The 17,189-nt window shown below is 34.2% G+C and overlaps 1 protein-coding gene across 3 annotated transcripts in view; it reads left to right on the forward strand.

Moving 5' to 3' along the window:
• Positions 1-16,599, forward strand: part of ELMOD2 (ELMO domain containing 2) — a 29,695-nt gene extending 13,096 nt beyond the window's left edge. For all 3 annotated transcript variants that reach the window (XM_517449.9, XM_009448324.5, XM_009448325.4), the window contains exons 5-9: positions 221-350; positions 2,986-3,119; positions 5,383-5,451; positions 6,262-6,395; positions 13,048-16,599. In XM_517449.9, coding sequence (XP_517449.2) covers positions 221-350; positions 2,986-3,119; positions 5,383-5,451; positions 6,262-6,395; positions 13,048-13,193 — 613 coding nt within the window. In that variant the 3' untranslated portion in view covers positions 13,194-16,599. The remainder of the gene's footprint in view (positions 1-220; positions 351-2,985; positions 3,120-5,382; positions 5,452-6,261; positions 6,396-13,047) is intronic.
• The last annotated feature ends 590 nt before the right edge of the window (positions 16,600-17,189 follow it).

Below are 17,189 nucleotides of genomic sequence, written 5' to 3' on the forward strand. Positions count from 1 at the left end.
GTGAAGTTTGCCATTCCTACCATGTCTTGCCCTCTTTCTAGGCCTTGTATCCTATATAGTACTTTACATAATGTTTTGTATTTAAGGTGGCCTTTGGTGGGTCTTATATTAAACTGAAAGCCAGGAAATGCTTTCTAAATAGACATATGAACCACAGGCTATGAAAGACTTTATTGTGATAAGAGGGTATGCTTTTTAAAAATAATTTTATCATTTTTAGTTTTAAAATCTGCATGAAGATGTGCTTACTGCAGATAACTGGTTATAAACAGCTGTATTTGGATGTAGAAAGTGTGAGGAAAAGGCCATATGATTCTGATAACCTACAGCATGAAGAGCTACTCATGAAGGTAAATTTCTGTTTTCTTTATGTGGAGTTGTTGAACGCTAGAAAAATAAATCAGGCTTCAGCTAAGTAAAGTCTGCAAATTCTAGAGGCTTATATGGCTAGGCTTATATGGTTTCTTTGCCCTTAGAGAATTTTATTATGCTGGATTTCACTGATATGGAAAGATTTTTAGTTAGCTATTTTTATCATTTTCTGATAAGCATTATTATAAATATATAATGAATATATATTTATATGAATAAATATATTCAAATAAATTGTATTTTAATGTTTTTATTTCTGAAATAAAAACCTATAGAGATCTTTTCAACCAAAAAGTACATGTCTACAAGTTTCAGATTTTTCTCCTACTTTTTATACAAATTGCTCATATAAGTTAAGCATTTTTTCAGCTACTTACAAGTTGAAAACATGTGTGTCCCTTTTCAGATTATTATGTCCAATCTTTTGGGACTTATGGAATGTTAATTGCCAAGTAATGCCACAAAAGATTTAAACTTTAAGAAAGTAAAAATTATTTACTTAGGATTTTCCTGTTTCTTATTTCTAAAGTATAAATGCATAAAGCCAATGAGGTGCCAAAATTAAAGAGTAATAGACCTAGAGTAAGCTTTACAGATCATCTAGACTAGCCCCTTCGTTTGAGGGATGAAGATTCTAAGGACCAGGGAGATGAAGGGATTTGCTTTAGTACTAGAATGGTAGGGCCTGGAACAGAGCTGAATCTCCTGCCCATCCTCTACACCTATTCCAATTTTATTTTAAAATCGTTAAAGAAAATAGTGCATTGCACTTGGAATTAGGAGTTCTTTATAACAAAAAGTACTGTGGAAACAAACATTGATACTATCTAAGTAACACTAAGCGATACAAGTTTAAAAACAATAAAGGCTTTTTTTTTTCATTAAAAGTGTATTTTGTTAAATGAGGATAATACAAATATGTATCTCAAAGGGTTATTGTATGGATGAGTTTTTATATTTAAAGTTAAAATAGTACCTGGCACTTACTGAGGATTAACTGCTATTTCTGTCCCCATTGTCATCATTTTTCCCTTCATGTTAGGCCCTTGCTACACGATACCTTTCCTTTTGAGGGAAAAAAGTACAAGTCCTAGCCCTCTAGTCCAGGGAATTTTACCTTGGTGCTTCATGGTGAAATTCAGTTCTACACTACACATACTCAGCAGTCTTACTGGGTGAAGAGCTATGTAATCCGTCTTGCTTTAAGTGTAGTCCGAGGACCACCTTTACTAGCGTTAAATAGCGTTTACTATGTACACTCCAAAGTTCCACCTTAGACTTACAAAATTAGAATTTTCAGGAATGGAACCCAGAAATTCAATATTCATGCATATTAAATTTTTAATACTAGTGGTTGTACACTGTGGCTCTCACCACGTCACTGAGGCCTTATCATTGGCATAATCAAACTCCTTGCAGAATTCATGGAGAGAGGCTAATGTAAGCAAGTCACAGGTGTTGATAATAAAAGTAGTGACCAGGTAAACCTAATGTAATGATTGAATTTAGCTTCAGAGCCAGTCTTGACCCTGTTTTAAAGCAAGGTCACTTCACATTTTATTTTAGGTAACAGAATACTCCTTTCATTAGGGGTCCTTATTCAACAATGCTTTAAATGGTAATGAAATGGGAAAAAAATGAAAGTATTTCTGTTTTGCAAATTTTCGCAAACCTTCTTTAGTCAACTTCTGTAAGCTTCTTTCATTTGATGGCTTGTGGTATTGAATTTAAACAATAAATTTTCTTTATTTTGCATTGATTAGTTTATTGGTATGTAATATTTGATAGTTGGTTTTTTTTTTTTCCTTTTTGAGATGGAGTCTTGCTCTGTCGCCCAGGCTGGAGTGCAGTGGCGCCATCTCAGCTCACTGCAAGCTCCGCCTCCCGGGTTCACGCCATTCTCCTGTCTCAGCCTCCTGAGTAGCTGGGACCACAGGCGCCTGCCACCACGCCTGGCTAATTTTTTGTATTTTTAGTAGAGATGGGGTTTCACCGTGTTAGCCAGGATGGTCTTGATCTCCTGACCTCGTGATCCACCTGCCTCGGCCTCCCAAAGTGCTGGGATTACAGGCATGAGCCACCATGCCCGGCTTGATAGTTTTTCTTAAATCCTCATCATTAAAGATATTTATTTAAAACCAAATCGTATTTTTTTAAACTGAAAATTTGTAAAACAAGTTGGAATGCTATCAGTATCATTTCTTCATGCTCTTCTGTCTTACACCTATTTTCATTCTGATAGGGACTATTAACCCACCATTATAATAGAGCCTGTTTAACTATACAGTATCTGAAGCAAGGGCTAAGTTCCTAAAATACTGTGTTTTTCTCAAGCACTTTACCAGTTCTGGGCATATCTGTATTAATTAGTAAATAAAGACATCTCATTGTTTAATATTTTTGTGTATTATTTGTTATCTTTTCAAAATCTGTTCTTTATACCAGGCTTTTTAATGGGAATAAATGTGCTGCGTGTTTTAGGATAATTGAAAAATGTTCTAAAGTCTTTGCTTAACCTGTGGTTTTTCTACAAAAGTTATTTGATAGCATTAAATTACTAGTTACAAGCTATGAGAAAGAAAATGTCTCAATAATGGAAATATATTTGTACAGCTTTGGAATCTTCTAATGCCCACGAAGAAGTTAAACGCTAGAATCTCCAAGCAGTGGGCTGAAATTGGTTTTCAGGGTGATGATCCCAAGACAGACTTCAGAGGCATGGGCATACTTGGATTAATCAATCTTGTGTAAGTGAAAGTAAACTTTCTTTTCTTCCCTAAATGAAATTACATTTAATCTCTGATCTAGTTACTTCTAATAAGAAGTGATCTAGTTGATTCATACTATCTCTGAATTTTAATAACTGCAGTGCTGGAAGTATTTGCTAATGTGTTGGCAACAATATGAAGATATTGGAGGCCAGGCACAGTGGCTCACGCCTGTAATCCCAGCACTTTGGGAGGCTGAGGCCAGAGGATCACTTGAAGCCAGAAGTTTGAGACCAATCTGAGCAATATAGTGAGACCCTGTCTCTACAAAAATAATTAGCCAGGCATGGTGGCATTTGCCTGTAGTCCAGCCACTTGGGAGGCTGAGGCAGAAGGATTGCCTGAGCCCAGGAATTCAAGTTTACAGTGAGTCATGATTGTGCCACCTCCAGCCTGGGTGACAGAGCAAGACCCTGTCTTTAAAAAAAAAAAAAAAGACATTGGTGGAAATATAATTGTGTATGTGATTTCTTTACTTACCAATGCTTTCCTCTCCTTTTTCTTTCTGATTTCCATTCTGATTCCTCTTAAAGAATTATGTATGCTCCTACTGCCTTTATTCACTTGCTTTTTCTCTCTGGGCTCTCTGATTCTATTTTGGCAAATATAACCAGATAAGGTGATAATAGTCTCTTTACATATGTTCTTCACCACCTGTGACAACTTACCTACCTGCATTCCTGACTTGGTATAGACTACCGTATGAACTTTCTCTCCTTTATCTTCTTTAATACTTATGATTAGCTACATGTATCAAAATCCCCAAATATGTAAGTGAAGTCACAATTGATAGCCAAAACTATTCTAGAAGATAGCCTGGAAGATTAATTTCCTCCTATAAGGATATGCAAATGTACAAATTGTAGTGTTTGGGTCTGTCCATGAAATTGTGATTTATAGACTATAAAATGTCTAGAATGGGAAGGCTAGACTATTAAAGTTTGGATAATTCTTACTGTGAAAAAATCCTGATATTGGCTAAATTAGGTTAATATTGATGGTTTTTTTAATTGTTTACAGATATTTATTTTTCACCATTTGATACTGTTAAGATTGAGGTTAACTAAATTCAGGAAGGAAATTAAAAGTTGTTCTATATTACAGATTGAATATTTTAAGAGTAGTTTGACTATTAAAATGCAATGCTGAATTATTACAAAAATGAAATATAGTCAACTGAGGGCATTTTAGAGTCAATCTAGGGATAAAGTAGAAAAATTAGAGACTTAGGAAAGCATTGCATTAAGCAAGACTTTTAAAACTATTTTGGTGTTTACAGATCCCTTAGGGAATCTGATGAAAGCTTTGTATACTCTCTCCCCGAGAAATATATATATAGAAAAAGCCCATAATGTAAGATGGTTCCTGGATTCCCCTTCATTCATAAATTATCATTAATTCATGGACTTCTAAGTTAACAGCCCCTGGTGTAATGGGTTGAAAATTAGAGCCAGTGAAGAAATAAGGAAATGTATATTAATACTCTCCAGAAGAATAAAGAGGGAAGAGGTAATTAGAAATTTCTATGCTTTATGAAAATGTCAATGATTTTGTCCTCTAAAATGTAAATAAACCATGGACATTTATTTTTTATTTTTATCCTTACGTGAGCATCTAGTCGTGTGTGTGTCTATCATTTTGAGGTGATCCTAAGGTTAAATAGATTTGGTGTAGGCCAAAAGGATGTATGTGCCTACAAATAGATGGTTTCATATACATCTCTCTTATACTGCTAATACTTCCGTTTTATAGCTAGTATTTTAGTTATATGATTGATGAAGGAGGTTTCTCATTGCAAAAAGATTGTTGACTCCCTTCTGATTGCACTGAAAATGGCACTAAACAACACAGACTTAAATTGTAGTAGAAGGAATGAACCTAAATGTAAGGAAGAGTGTCCTAACAGGTACATGTTGACTCTTTTATAGAAATAGAACCAGCAAAGAAACAAAAAACTTTAGTTTTTGTTTTTTTTTTAAGGTAGTCTCTTTTTATATTATCTATTTATTAAAATACTTTACAGTCTTGTCAACGACCTATATTGTGTACTACATAGGCCTGATAGCTTGGGAAATTTTGATTCAGAAGCATTTGTGAATCACTGAAGTGATTTGAGACAGATATCAGGATACTCATGGCAATACTAGGGCTATGATTTTGACAGTAGCTTTTTAAATTGGTTCTGGATATCTTATATTTGAATGGCGTACATTCGTTTGATTATTTTTCTTAAACTTTTTAGGTATTTCAGTGAAAATTACACTAGTGAAGCTCATCAGATTCTTTCCCGTTCAAATCATCCAAAATTAGGGTAAGCTGGGTATATTAAAGAAGCCGTAATCTCTTGCATTTATAATGATTAGATGATTTAATGAATTTGAAGGTATATCAAGGTATTTCTTAAAATGAAGTATTTTAATAAGAACTTTTTAAAGGATATTACGTGATACATTATTTTTAAGGAAAAATGTGATTGTAAACCAATTTTGTATGTATTTCAGTATATTTTTATCACAAGATATAGTTTATCTATACAATGGAGATAAGGGCCCTTATAAAATGCTTTTGAGAAATAGATTTGAAGATAGGAAGAGGAAATAGTTTGGAAAAGTAATAGGAAAATGGGAAATAGCTTTGAAAATTGTAAAGTGAAATTCAAACTGAGGTGGTTTTATTAGCCTTACCGTTATTTTTAAAAATATTCTGATGGTATCTAATCTTTGAAAAAGCATAGTAACAATGTTAGATCATAAAAATAAGTAGCCTGATAATGGAGAAGAAAATATCAGATTATCCAGATTATCCAGTGTATTTTAGAAATCAATGAGATTTGGTGTCTATAGTCCCCCTGACCCCTTTTTTATTTAAGAATTTTAGTTTTAGATATCATGTGAACAGAGCTTTATTTTTATTTCTTAGATTATATCCAGAAAAATATACAGGCTTTAAAAAGCAAAAATGTTAAATTCTTTCTAGTATATTTTTCTTACCATGTAGAGATTATCATAAAATCAATACTGTGTTAAACCTGAAGTCACTTTCTACTAATTCCTAACATAATTTTAATTTATTTTATGAGTTATTTGGCTAGCTGGTATAACTGGTAATGTTTCTGACATAGGTATTCTTATGCAATAGTTGGAATCAATCTTACAGAGATGGCTTATAGCTTACTGAAGAGTGAAGCTTTGAAGTTTCATCTCTATAACCTTGTTCCTGGTATACCAACAATGGAACACTTTCATCAGTTTTATTGTGAGTATTAAAATGAGTTAAAACTAGATCTTTCTAAGATAATTCTTAAACCACTAGGAATGTATAATATATATTTTAATCTGTTGCCTCTGTGAAGTATATAACTTATGTTTATCATTTTATTACTTAGGGTCTTTGAAAAACAAGAAAACAGTGGAAGATGGGTCCCCAAGAGTATTCCATACTTCAGTTTTTATATTTGCTGATTATAAAAGGCAATATTTCACATGTAGACACATCTAAGATTCATGTAATTTTTCTCTAGGCATTCATTTTCCAGCTAACTACAAAATATATTTTCCCTCTTGGATGCTGGTTAATGAATGCTGTTAAGGACAGACCATTTGCAGATTATTTTTTTACTTTTGGAAGGAAATTTAATTTAGAGGAACTTTTCGCCTCCCCCTGCCTTGAATTTCAAGGCCAAATTTTCTTGTGGTAGGTTAGAGGTACTGAGTAACTGTTCCTAAAGCTGTCTTTACTTTCTCTGTTCCATTCACTTTTAGTGATAATATTTGAATACTGAAGGTTTAATTGAATGAGTCCATCTTCTGAAGCTATTGTTCAGAAGCAAAGAACTCAAATCTAGTTTTTCTTCACACAGTACTCTTCTTGATCTTTTTGTGTCTTTAGAATGTCATTTGAATGTTGGTAGCATATAAGAAACTACTTAGATAATAGGTGGCCAAATCATAATTTCTTCATCTCCATTGTTGAAAATATCCATGTCTCCTTTTCGCAGAAACTTTCCTGCCTTTTCTTACACCCTAATTCCAGTTTTGTCTGCATCTTAACTTTCTCTTGCATGTGTCTGTGTCTTTCTATCCCCATTGTAACTATACAATATCAGGCCTTTGTTACTAGGTTACTGTAATAGCCTTTAGCAGTTTTTTTATGGTAACACTCTTCTATTTCTTCTCCACATTGAAAGTATAGTTATTTAAAGTGAAAATCTGATCGTTTTACTCCACTCCCAAAAATTCTTCAAAGGATTCCCATTATAAGGCCCTGCATAATCTGAACCTTGGTAACCTCTCCAGGCTCATCTTTTGCCATATACCAGCCCCCCTCTCACCCCCACAGACTCTATAGTGGAGGCATCCCAGTCTTCTTTTTAGTTGCTCAAATATATTATGCTCTCTCTTGACTCTGTGCCTTTGCAAGTGACATTCACTTGGCCTGAACACTATTCCAGCTCCCTCTGTTCTTTCCAGGTGATGCCTTCTCGTCTTCCAAATCTCAGTTTAGACATGCTCTTCTCTGGGAAGTTTATTCATTTACTGTGTGTTAGATGTTGTTCTAGGCCCTGGGGATGTAGCAGAGAAGAAGACAAAGTCACTGCATTCGGTGAGGAGCTGTCATCTTCAGAATCAAAACTTCCCCCTAGTGCAGTGTCCACCTCCAGATACTGCTTCATTTCTCTGCTCTCTTTGTTCATGAAACTTTTTCAATAATTGCTCTTTCATTTCTTCATCTCCAGTTTTTATCTAATTCCAATTTAGTTTCTCTTTCCATGACTCTGCTCACACTGATTTTTCTCAGACACCAACTTTTTTTTGCCGCCTAATACAATCGCCATGTTTTTTCTTCATGTTATTTGATCCTTTTAGTGGCACTGGGCATAAATGACCACACGTTTCTTTTCGAAACATTATCATGACTTTTCTGATGCCACATTCTCCTGGCTTTTCTCTTGCCCCACAGGAATTCCTGTAGACATCTACTGCCTTACTAGATGTAGGGAGCACCTCAGGGCCCAGCCCTGTGCCCACTCCTCTCTTTAGCCCTCATACTTTTCCTAAGTGGTACCATCTGGTCCCTTGCTTGAAATGCCAAATGTGCATTAAATGCCAAAATGTATATCTTCAGCCCAACCTCTGCTTTAACCCCAGCAACTGTATGTCCAGATCCTTTTTCTCCCTTAATGGATAAGGATAAAGAATCATATGAGGATGCTTACACAAAGTAGGAGCCAATGCAACGTGTCTTTAAATGGAGGGAACAGATTTCAGGTTCCTAAGGACAGCATTGATGATTCTACCCAAGTGTACTGAAGATTTCTAGCAGGCGTGAGATGCTTTCCTTTACCATTCCAAAGTGTTGTTGCTGGGACTTTGCTAACTTGCCTCTAATTTTTTTTTTAAATGAATATATCCCTTGTTCATTAGCTACCTATTGAACATAAATAACATAAATGAGATATCATGTCACACCAGTTAGAATGGCGATCATTAAAAAGTGAGGAAACAACAAGTGCTGGAGAAGATGTGGAGAAATAGGAACACTTTTACACTGTTGATGGGACTGTAAACTAGTTCAACCATTGTGGAAGACAGTGTGGTGATTCCTCAGGGATCTAGAACTAGAAATACCATTTGACCCAGCCATCCCATTACTGGGTATATACCCAAAGGAATATAAATCATGCTTCTATAAAGACACACGCACACATATGTTTATTGCGGCACTACTCACAATAGCAAAGACTTGGAACCAACCCAAATGTCCAACAATGATAGACTGGATTAAGAAAATGTGGCACATATACACCATGGAGTACTATGCAGCCATAAAAAACGATGAGTTCATGTCCTTTGTAGGGACATGGATGAAGCTGGAAACCATCATTCTCAGCAAACTATCGCAAGGACAGAAAACCAAACACTGCATGTTATCACTCATAGGTGGGACTTGAACAATGAGAACACTTGTACACAGAAAGGGGAACATCACACACCGGGGCCTGTTGTGGGGTTGGGGGAGTGGGGAGGGTTAGCATTAGGAGATATACCTAATGTAAATGACGAGTTAATGGGTGCAGCACACCAACATGGCACATGTATACATATGTAACAAACCTACACGTTGTGCACATGTACCCTAGAACTTAAAGTATAATAAAAATATATATAAATAAATGAAAAGAGACTAATTAATGTAAAAAATAAATAAATTTTAAGAAGAGAATTAGCTACAAATAAGAAAACTAAAGTTCCTTAGAACTTAAAAAATAAATCTTCATAAAATTAAAAAAAAAAAGAATTTGAAAACTCCCCAAACAATTAAGCAGTTTCCCATATCTCAATATATACAGGAGGGTGGTAGGTTAGAAAGCAGTGCAGAATGACCTCTGTGCAGTATTTTTCCCCTAAAGACCAGGGAACTTGAGGATCTGTGGGAACTGTTGCTCTCCAGCACCCTGACACCATCTCGGCTGGCTCCTCTATAGGAAGGACATTAAAGTGTAATATCTGAGGTAGAAAAGTCATTGTAGAACCCTTTCAGTTGCCTCCTGTCAGCTCAATCTATAAGAGCTGTAGATCATCCTGGAAACAGTGAAGCTTATGATTTTCAATTATTTTGAGACATTAAAATGCACATACACATATACCTATGTACCTTTTAAGCAGAAGTTTCCCAAAAACTTCATTCTTATACCCATTACCATTGGAAGTTTCACATCTTAAATAAGGTTCTGCTTTTCTTCTTAAGAGGAACCTGTTCTAACTAGAATAATAACTTGAAACCTTGTCTTTGAATGGGCATACTTTTTTGGTAGAGGAGTAGGATCAATTAGTTTGCACAAATTAGTTCCAAGGTCATAGTTTCTCTCCAGAAGGAAGAACAGTTCAGAGATGAGTTTCCACATTTTTTGTTTCCCTATGATCTGCCTTCATCTCCCCCTTTTCCTTTGATCACCTTTGTTTTAATGCGTCCTGTGTAGGAAGGGCTGGAAACGTTTGTAGTTTAGCTTTTTAGCTCCATTGTCATCTTGTATGTCCAAACTGTGAGCAGGTATCCGCCATGATTCTGGGAAGTTACCACTAGTCCAGCAGGAGGGCTCAGGATTTTGGGACCTCTGTCTTTTGTATATTCCGGTCTAGGATGTCTCCATTCTAGTTTTGTAGGGCCAAAATTTTAGCTGGACTTCTGGTTTGGTGGTTCCAAAAAAAAAATAGTAACACCTCAAGTTTGTATAATAAGAAAGTTATGTCTCAATAACAACTTTATTGAGGTATAATTTATATAACATAGAATTTACCCATCTTAAATATACACTTAAATGGATTTTAATGAGCTAAATTGGGTAGCCATCATCATAATCCACTTTTAGAACATTTTCATCACCCCAGTGAGATACAGGTTTACAGTTAATCCCCCTTCCTATGATTTTCTTATCCTTAACCTCTGCAGTAAATTCATGCAGGGAATTTCAGGTTTAGACATTTCATATGGTAATTTCTACAGAGTCTTAAGTGTTCCAAACATCTGGACTCAAAAGGACAAAATATGTGCATCATGGAAAACAGCTCTTTTCCATCACTTTTTGCAAAACTTTGGGATTCTTATGCCAAGGATGGCCCTGCCAGTTTCCTAGAATTTCAGTATTTTTTCCTGTGGTTTCCTGATGTCACATTAAATCACTTTAGCTATTATAGTCTCCATTCTTCAAGTTAGTCTTTCTCTGACACTGATTTATATTATAGATCAATAGCCTCACTCTGAAGCAAGAAGTTCCTAGTGCTTTAACTTGAGCAGTTTGTTCCAGGCCCATGTAGTCATTTGAATGGGCCACATTACTGACAGTAATGAAAAAGTAATTTAAAGGACATAAGAATGGTAAATATCTAAAACATAATAACCAGATATACTGAAACAAATGGTATGGCCATAAAATTTGGATAGCTATCTGCCTTATCATACTAGGCAGAACATTAATCTCTAAATGTATTAATTATACATCCCTAACAGTGTATGGGGGATAGAGATAGCAGATGATATTTCTCCAGAGGCTTCATTTCTTGATTTTACCCATATATCATGGTTGACAAAAATCTGTTTTATCATATATTGAGAATAATCCAAAAATCTTTCTTAAACTGGCCTTCTTATGAAATGATATTTCAGTGTGGGAATATGATGATTTTAACCATTAATGTTTGCTGTATGACCAATATTATTAAAATGGGATTTCCATTTTACATAGTAAGCAATCATGATAGTCTAGCCACCCTTTTGTGTAAAGTCATTGACTTTTGCAACAGAGACCACTTACAAACTGTGTGATTTGGGGCACATCATTTAACTTCTCTGCACCTCTCTTTCATCTTCGGTAGAGTGGGAATAACAACATAGTACTTGCATCCTAGGGCTGCTCTGACAGTATATGAGCATTTAGTGAGCACTGTAGAAATATTTAAAAAAATAATTCAATAAATACATTTGATTACATACAAAGTAGGACTGGGGTGGTTTTATTTTTTGCTTTACTTTTTAACAGCTTTGTTAAGGTATATGATAAACTGCACATATTATATGACATATGATAAACTGCACATATTTAAACATGTATGATTTGATAAGTTTTAACATATGTATACACCTGTGAAACCATCTCCATGATCCAAATGGTGAATATAGTCACCACCTCTGAAAGTTTTTATGTACTCCTTGGTAATCCATGCCTCTTGCTCCTCCCCCCACCATCCTAGGAACCACAATTTTTTTGTCACTATAGATGAGTTTGCATTTATTTTCTAGAATTGTATTTAAGTGGAATCATGCAGTTTTTACTCATTTTGGTCTGGTTTCTTTCTGCATAATTTGTTGTGTGTATTAATAGCTTTTTTATTTGTTATTTTTAAAAAATTGACATATTAGCTCATTTATTTTTATTGCTGAACAATATTCCATTATATGCTACACATTGTTTATGTACTTGTTGATAGATATTTTGATGTTGGGTGGTTTTAAATTCACATTTAAGTTTACATATATATGTGTGTGTGTGTGTGTGTGTGTGTATAAACAAGTTCGGTTTCATGAAATACATTTAACATTTTGGGGGTTAATTTGGCTACCATAATGAGGATATTGAAAGCCAAAAATATTAAGCCGATTTAGAGTGGATGTATTTTTTTTAAAAAAGAGAAGATGCTGATAGTTCATTGAAAAAAAAGTAGAAATAACTCTTAGATTTAGAAATCGAGTAGGAAATAACTTTCCTACACTTCAGCCTTATCCAACATTTTTTCGTTACTTGCATTTTTGTGCTTCGGAAGTTTCTCGGGAAACTTTTCTCAAGGTATCTTTTGAAAGTACTACATCTTTTTTTTTTTTTTTTTTTTTTTTTTGAGATAGGTTCTCAACCAAGCTGGAGTGCAGTGGTACAATCACGGCTCACTGAAGCCCTGACCTCCTGGGCTCAAGTGATACCTTTACCTCAGCCTCCCAAGTAGCTGGGACAACAGGCGCATGCCACCATGCCTGGCTAATTTTTGTATTTGTTGCAGAGATGGGGTTTCACCATGTTGCCCAGGCTGGTCTCTTAAGTCCTGGCCTCAAGCGATCTGCCCACCTAAGTCTCTGAAAGTGCTGAGAGTTCAGGTATGAGTCACTGCTCCCAGCTGAAAGTACTACATCTTTTAAACTTGAGGGACGTTGTTGATTTTTGAGACAAATAGTAAATATACACTAAATCGTTTATTAAGTCTTATTAAGTCCCTCAGGCTTCTAATAGTTTTGAGATTACTTTTGATTATTGTATTCTAATATGAAATTTAAAGGATGGTTATATACTTTGTAAAGATGAGATGATTTGAATGTGATTTCAACATTGAGGATTAAATGTTTTGTTTTTCTTTAACTGCAGGTTATCTTGTCTATGAATTTGACAAGTTTTGGTTTGAAGAAGAACCAGAAAGCATTATGTATTTCAATTTGTATAGAGAGAAGTTTCATGAAAAGATTAAAGGACTTTTACTGGATTGTAATGTAGCACTTACTTTAAAAGTATAAATCATCCACTGTATCTTCTATTTCTACCACATTTTGCACATTCAACAGAATTTATATGTTGTAATAGGAATTATCTGATCAATTACACTCTTATATATAATTTCCTACAAAAATATTTCAGAAATTCTATTTAAGAAAGCTAGTGGACAATCAGTGTATGTTTACAATTGTTTATACACTGTTCTCCAAAGGTACCTTATCCTTCCAAAGATCCCCTCTGTAGAGTCATGCGAACTACAGTTTGGAACTTGGGACTTAGCCCGTTGGTGTAAAAGTATAAATCAGGTATTTGTATTAAATTGATTAAAATGTGTAAAATCAATTTTCGTTTTTATGTGTTATAGGGTCAAGTTGGTATCTTTTTCAAAGCTCTTTAAGATTTTTTTGGTTTTTAGTTTGGAAATGGCTGTTTTTAATTTTCTTTGTCTGATTTTTATTTCTAGGTTAATTAACAGCAAGAGTGTTTCTTTATGGTTTTCTTTGTTTGCATCTTAATTACATGTCATAACGTTGCTTCATTAGTAGCAAATAGAGCAGAGATACAGCAGAGAGAATAAAGAATTAGGGCCTCCTTTTGGGTTTCTGTGATTATTGAGCATAACTGATGAGAGAATGACAGTATTGGTGACTAGCTTTTTTGTTTTTAAATAACACACTTTAAAATGCCACAGTGTTATTTGAAAGCTTAAAGGCATTTTCTCATCTTCAGTATTTGCTTTTTATCAGTTGTAGAAAAGAACCTTAGTGTTTTCTTCTCTACCTATGTATGCTTATGAAACCGCTCTACCTACATATGAAACTTCTCTACCTATGTATGTTTACGAAAAGAGATGTATTTGCCAAGAAAATCTTGATTATATAAAAGACAAAAAGATTATAAAAGACAGTTTCTGTTTAAGTAAAACTGTCTTTGAAACTTAAGAAAGCTTAAGTTTTAAAAAAATCTCAGTTAAACATCATTGGTTTATTTGACTTACTGTTAACTCTTGCTTCTCTTTGACTCCATGGTGTTTTTAGATAACCATGTATGAACTTTATGTTAATGGCTTGTGGGATACTAAAATAGCTTGAAGATGACTTGACGACTGTGCATTTTATATAGGTTGATTCTCCTAAAATCTCAGGAGGGCAGCAAGTGCTGTCAACGATTATATAGTGATGAGATTTTTATGGGAATGATTTCTTCTTGGTGCGTTTTACACATTTGTACTGATAGCAAAACTAAAGTTTAAAGCAGCAAAGTTTAAGTTCTCCTTAAATCCTACAGAAACCAACCTTTTAAGGACATAATTTCATCTAAAACATGACGATATTTAGCACACCTTTTAATGTGGGTATATATCAAGTGTTTAAGGACTGGCTAGTATGTGATAGAGCAAGACCTGAGACTTTGTAAGTATTTGCTCGTGTCTGTTGACAGACCTCTTTCTTTCAAACTTGTTAGAAGAGTGGTAAGACATATCCAATTGGAAAATAAGATGCAGTGTTGTATAGCACATACATTTAAAGTGCATGCGTTAAAATTAGTTTCTCAATAAGTTAAAATTATTTTAAAAATTTGGTTCACTTTATTACAATAGTGGCAATTTAGCTTTTCAGTATTACAGGAATTTAAAAATTGGTTTCTTGTAGGGGACATCTCAACTTTGGGAATATCTTCACTTAATTTTTAAAAAATATTTTCATGCTTTATTGTCCAGCTATACAATATATTGCAAAATCCTGACAAGTTCATTGTATTAAGGTATTAACTATTACATGGAAAGCAGTTCTGTTCATCTTTTGATGTTTGTGTTGAAAATGCTTATCTTTGTGTTTTGATCTTCCAACAGCTGAGAGCTTGAGCTGATTTAAACATTTATCAATATACTTAAGAATGCTTTAAGTATAGAAGGGGAAAATTTTAAGTAAGTTTTTTCCCTTCTAGGAAGAAAAACTATGATGATGTTAAGAAAGTGTCATTATAAAGCTTGCTCAATAATATGTTCTTTAAATCCACCTCCATTTGTACATTATAGGTATCATTCTGTTTTTGCTTAAAATAATCTGCAACCATTTCAGATAGTTTTACAGCAAATTGATCTAAAAGCCACTAATAAATTCTAGGGTTTGAGTCTAGAAGCCAAGCAAAATGTCACCAATGTCAGTTGTAAATTAGAATGCAACATGAGCCTTCAGACTCATGACAATGATATACATGAAAACAAAAATATAATTGCGTCTACCTTCCTACTTTCCCTTTTGACATACGTAGTTGGAATTTTACGTAGTCTTAAAATCCATATTTAGAATCTTACCTGTTTCTATAATAATTAGTAAAATGCCAAAGTAGTGATAGAATATTGTGGCATTGAAGTAGCCGAAAAATTGTTAGTTTTAGCATCAAAAAAGTAAATAGATGTTGAAATGAATTTTTGTATGTGCCAGGTTGAAGAGAGTGTGCCAGTGACAGGAAGTAGTCTAAAAAATTAACAGTTATGGTTTTAATAGGATCTGAAAGACAATCTTTAAAGAAATGGGAGAAATTGGGGGTATCAGTGAACCTATACCAACCTCTCTTTGTACATAAATATGGTGATGTAGCTAGATATAAAAATCAGTGTCTTACTGGCACCATTTACAGTTCAGAAAACAATCTTTTTCTTAAAAATGCCCATCTGATTTCCATTTTTAGGAGCTACTTGGATTTGTATGTATTTTTTCTACGTGAAAATATATGTACTCTTCACTTTTGTTCCAGTACTGTAATTGCGCATGCACTCTTTCTCCCCTTTGAGAACATTCAGTGAAATACAACTTCATCAAAGATTTGCTCAAAGGAGAAGCATCACATGAGTGTGAAAAGTAGATGCTCGTAGCCAGAACAGAAAAGGTTACACATGATCATGGCACAGAAGATAGGAGGTTTGACTTGGAGGGCCATAATGTTTATTATCCTTTTTGAAATAACAGGGACCAGCAGCTGTTTTCTCAGGATAAATGCTTTATCCCACTTCTCTATGAACAGGTGAGGGGAGGCTTATTTTCCATTTTCATATTTATACACCTCTCTACAAAAGCAATTTTTAATGAAGGTTAGTGGAATTGTTAAAAATCTGAGAGGAATGATGACTGGAGGTGTTTGGGGTTTTTTTCTGTATTCAGTTTTTAATGAGAAAAGTTTTAAATGTAGTACAGGTAAGACCCAACTACTACCTTACTATTATAGGACGATTCTATGTTTCTGTTAAAGTATTCAAGTAGCTTTCTCTGGGGGAAAAAGTACCACTTGGACACTTAAAGGAATTGGGATTTTTGTCTACTTTGGATAAGGCAGTTGACTTCTTAAGTAAAAGCAATAGTGTAAAATGTCATTTTGTTTGGAATGTTAAGTGAGCAAATAAAAAACATGTTGAAATTGTTATAAGCCTTTCTGTTGATACTTCTTTTTTTCCATATTCCCTCATTTAGTCATTCATGCTCATTAAACATTTTTCTTATTTTTCTTATCGTGTTGCTGTAGGTAAATCAGAATATACAGAAAAAAGTTTTGATTTTCTTGACTTGTTAACTGCTGATTACCTATTTACAGTGTTGGATGAGAAACAAGTGGTTATGAGACTGAAAATTTCCTGTATTTAAAAAGATGCCACCACCTCCACCTGCCCCTTCTTACAAAGAGTAGGAATAATTCATGCTAAACTGCGCTGTTTTATTCTTAACTTTACATAAAAGTTCTATTATCCATCATAAAGTGGATCTATTTACATGTTAATACATCATTTTTTTACAGCTGCATAGCATTTCTGTGTGCGTGTGTGTGTGTATGTGTGTATATCTTACTTTGAAATAAACAAAAATAGGTGGATCTGGTTGGATAAGGCTAAGTTAGTATATTAGTACTAACTTTATTAAAGTTAGTGCTAATTATAGGTTTAAATATACGTATATATTCGAAAATAGGCTGGAAATTAAAGACAAAACATCCATCTTAAGGAGTTTGATGAAGAACAATAA

This window comes from Pan troglodytes, chromosome 3 (genome assembly GCF_028858775.2).
Source record: "Pan troglodytes isolate AG18354 chromosome 3, NHGRI_mPanTro3-v2.0_pri, whole genome shotgun sequence".
Classification (NCBI taxonomy): Eukaryota; Metazoa; Chordata; class Mammalia; order Primates; family Hominidae; genus Pan; species Pan troglodytes.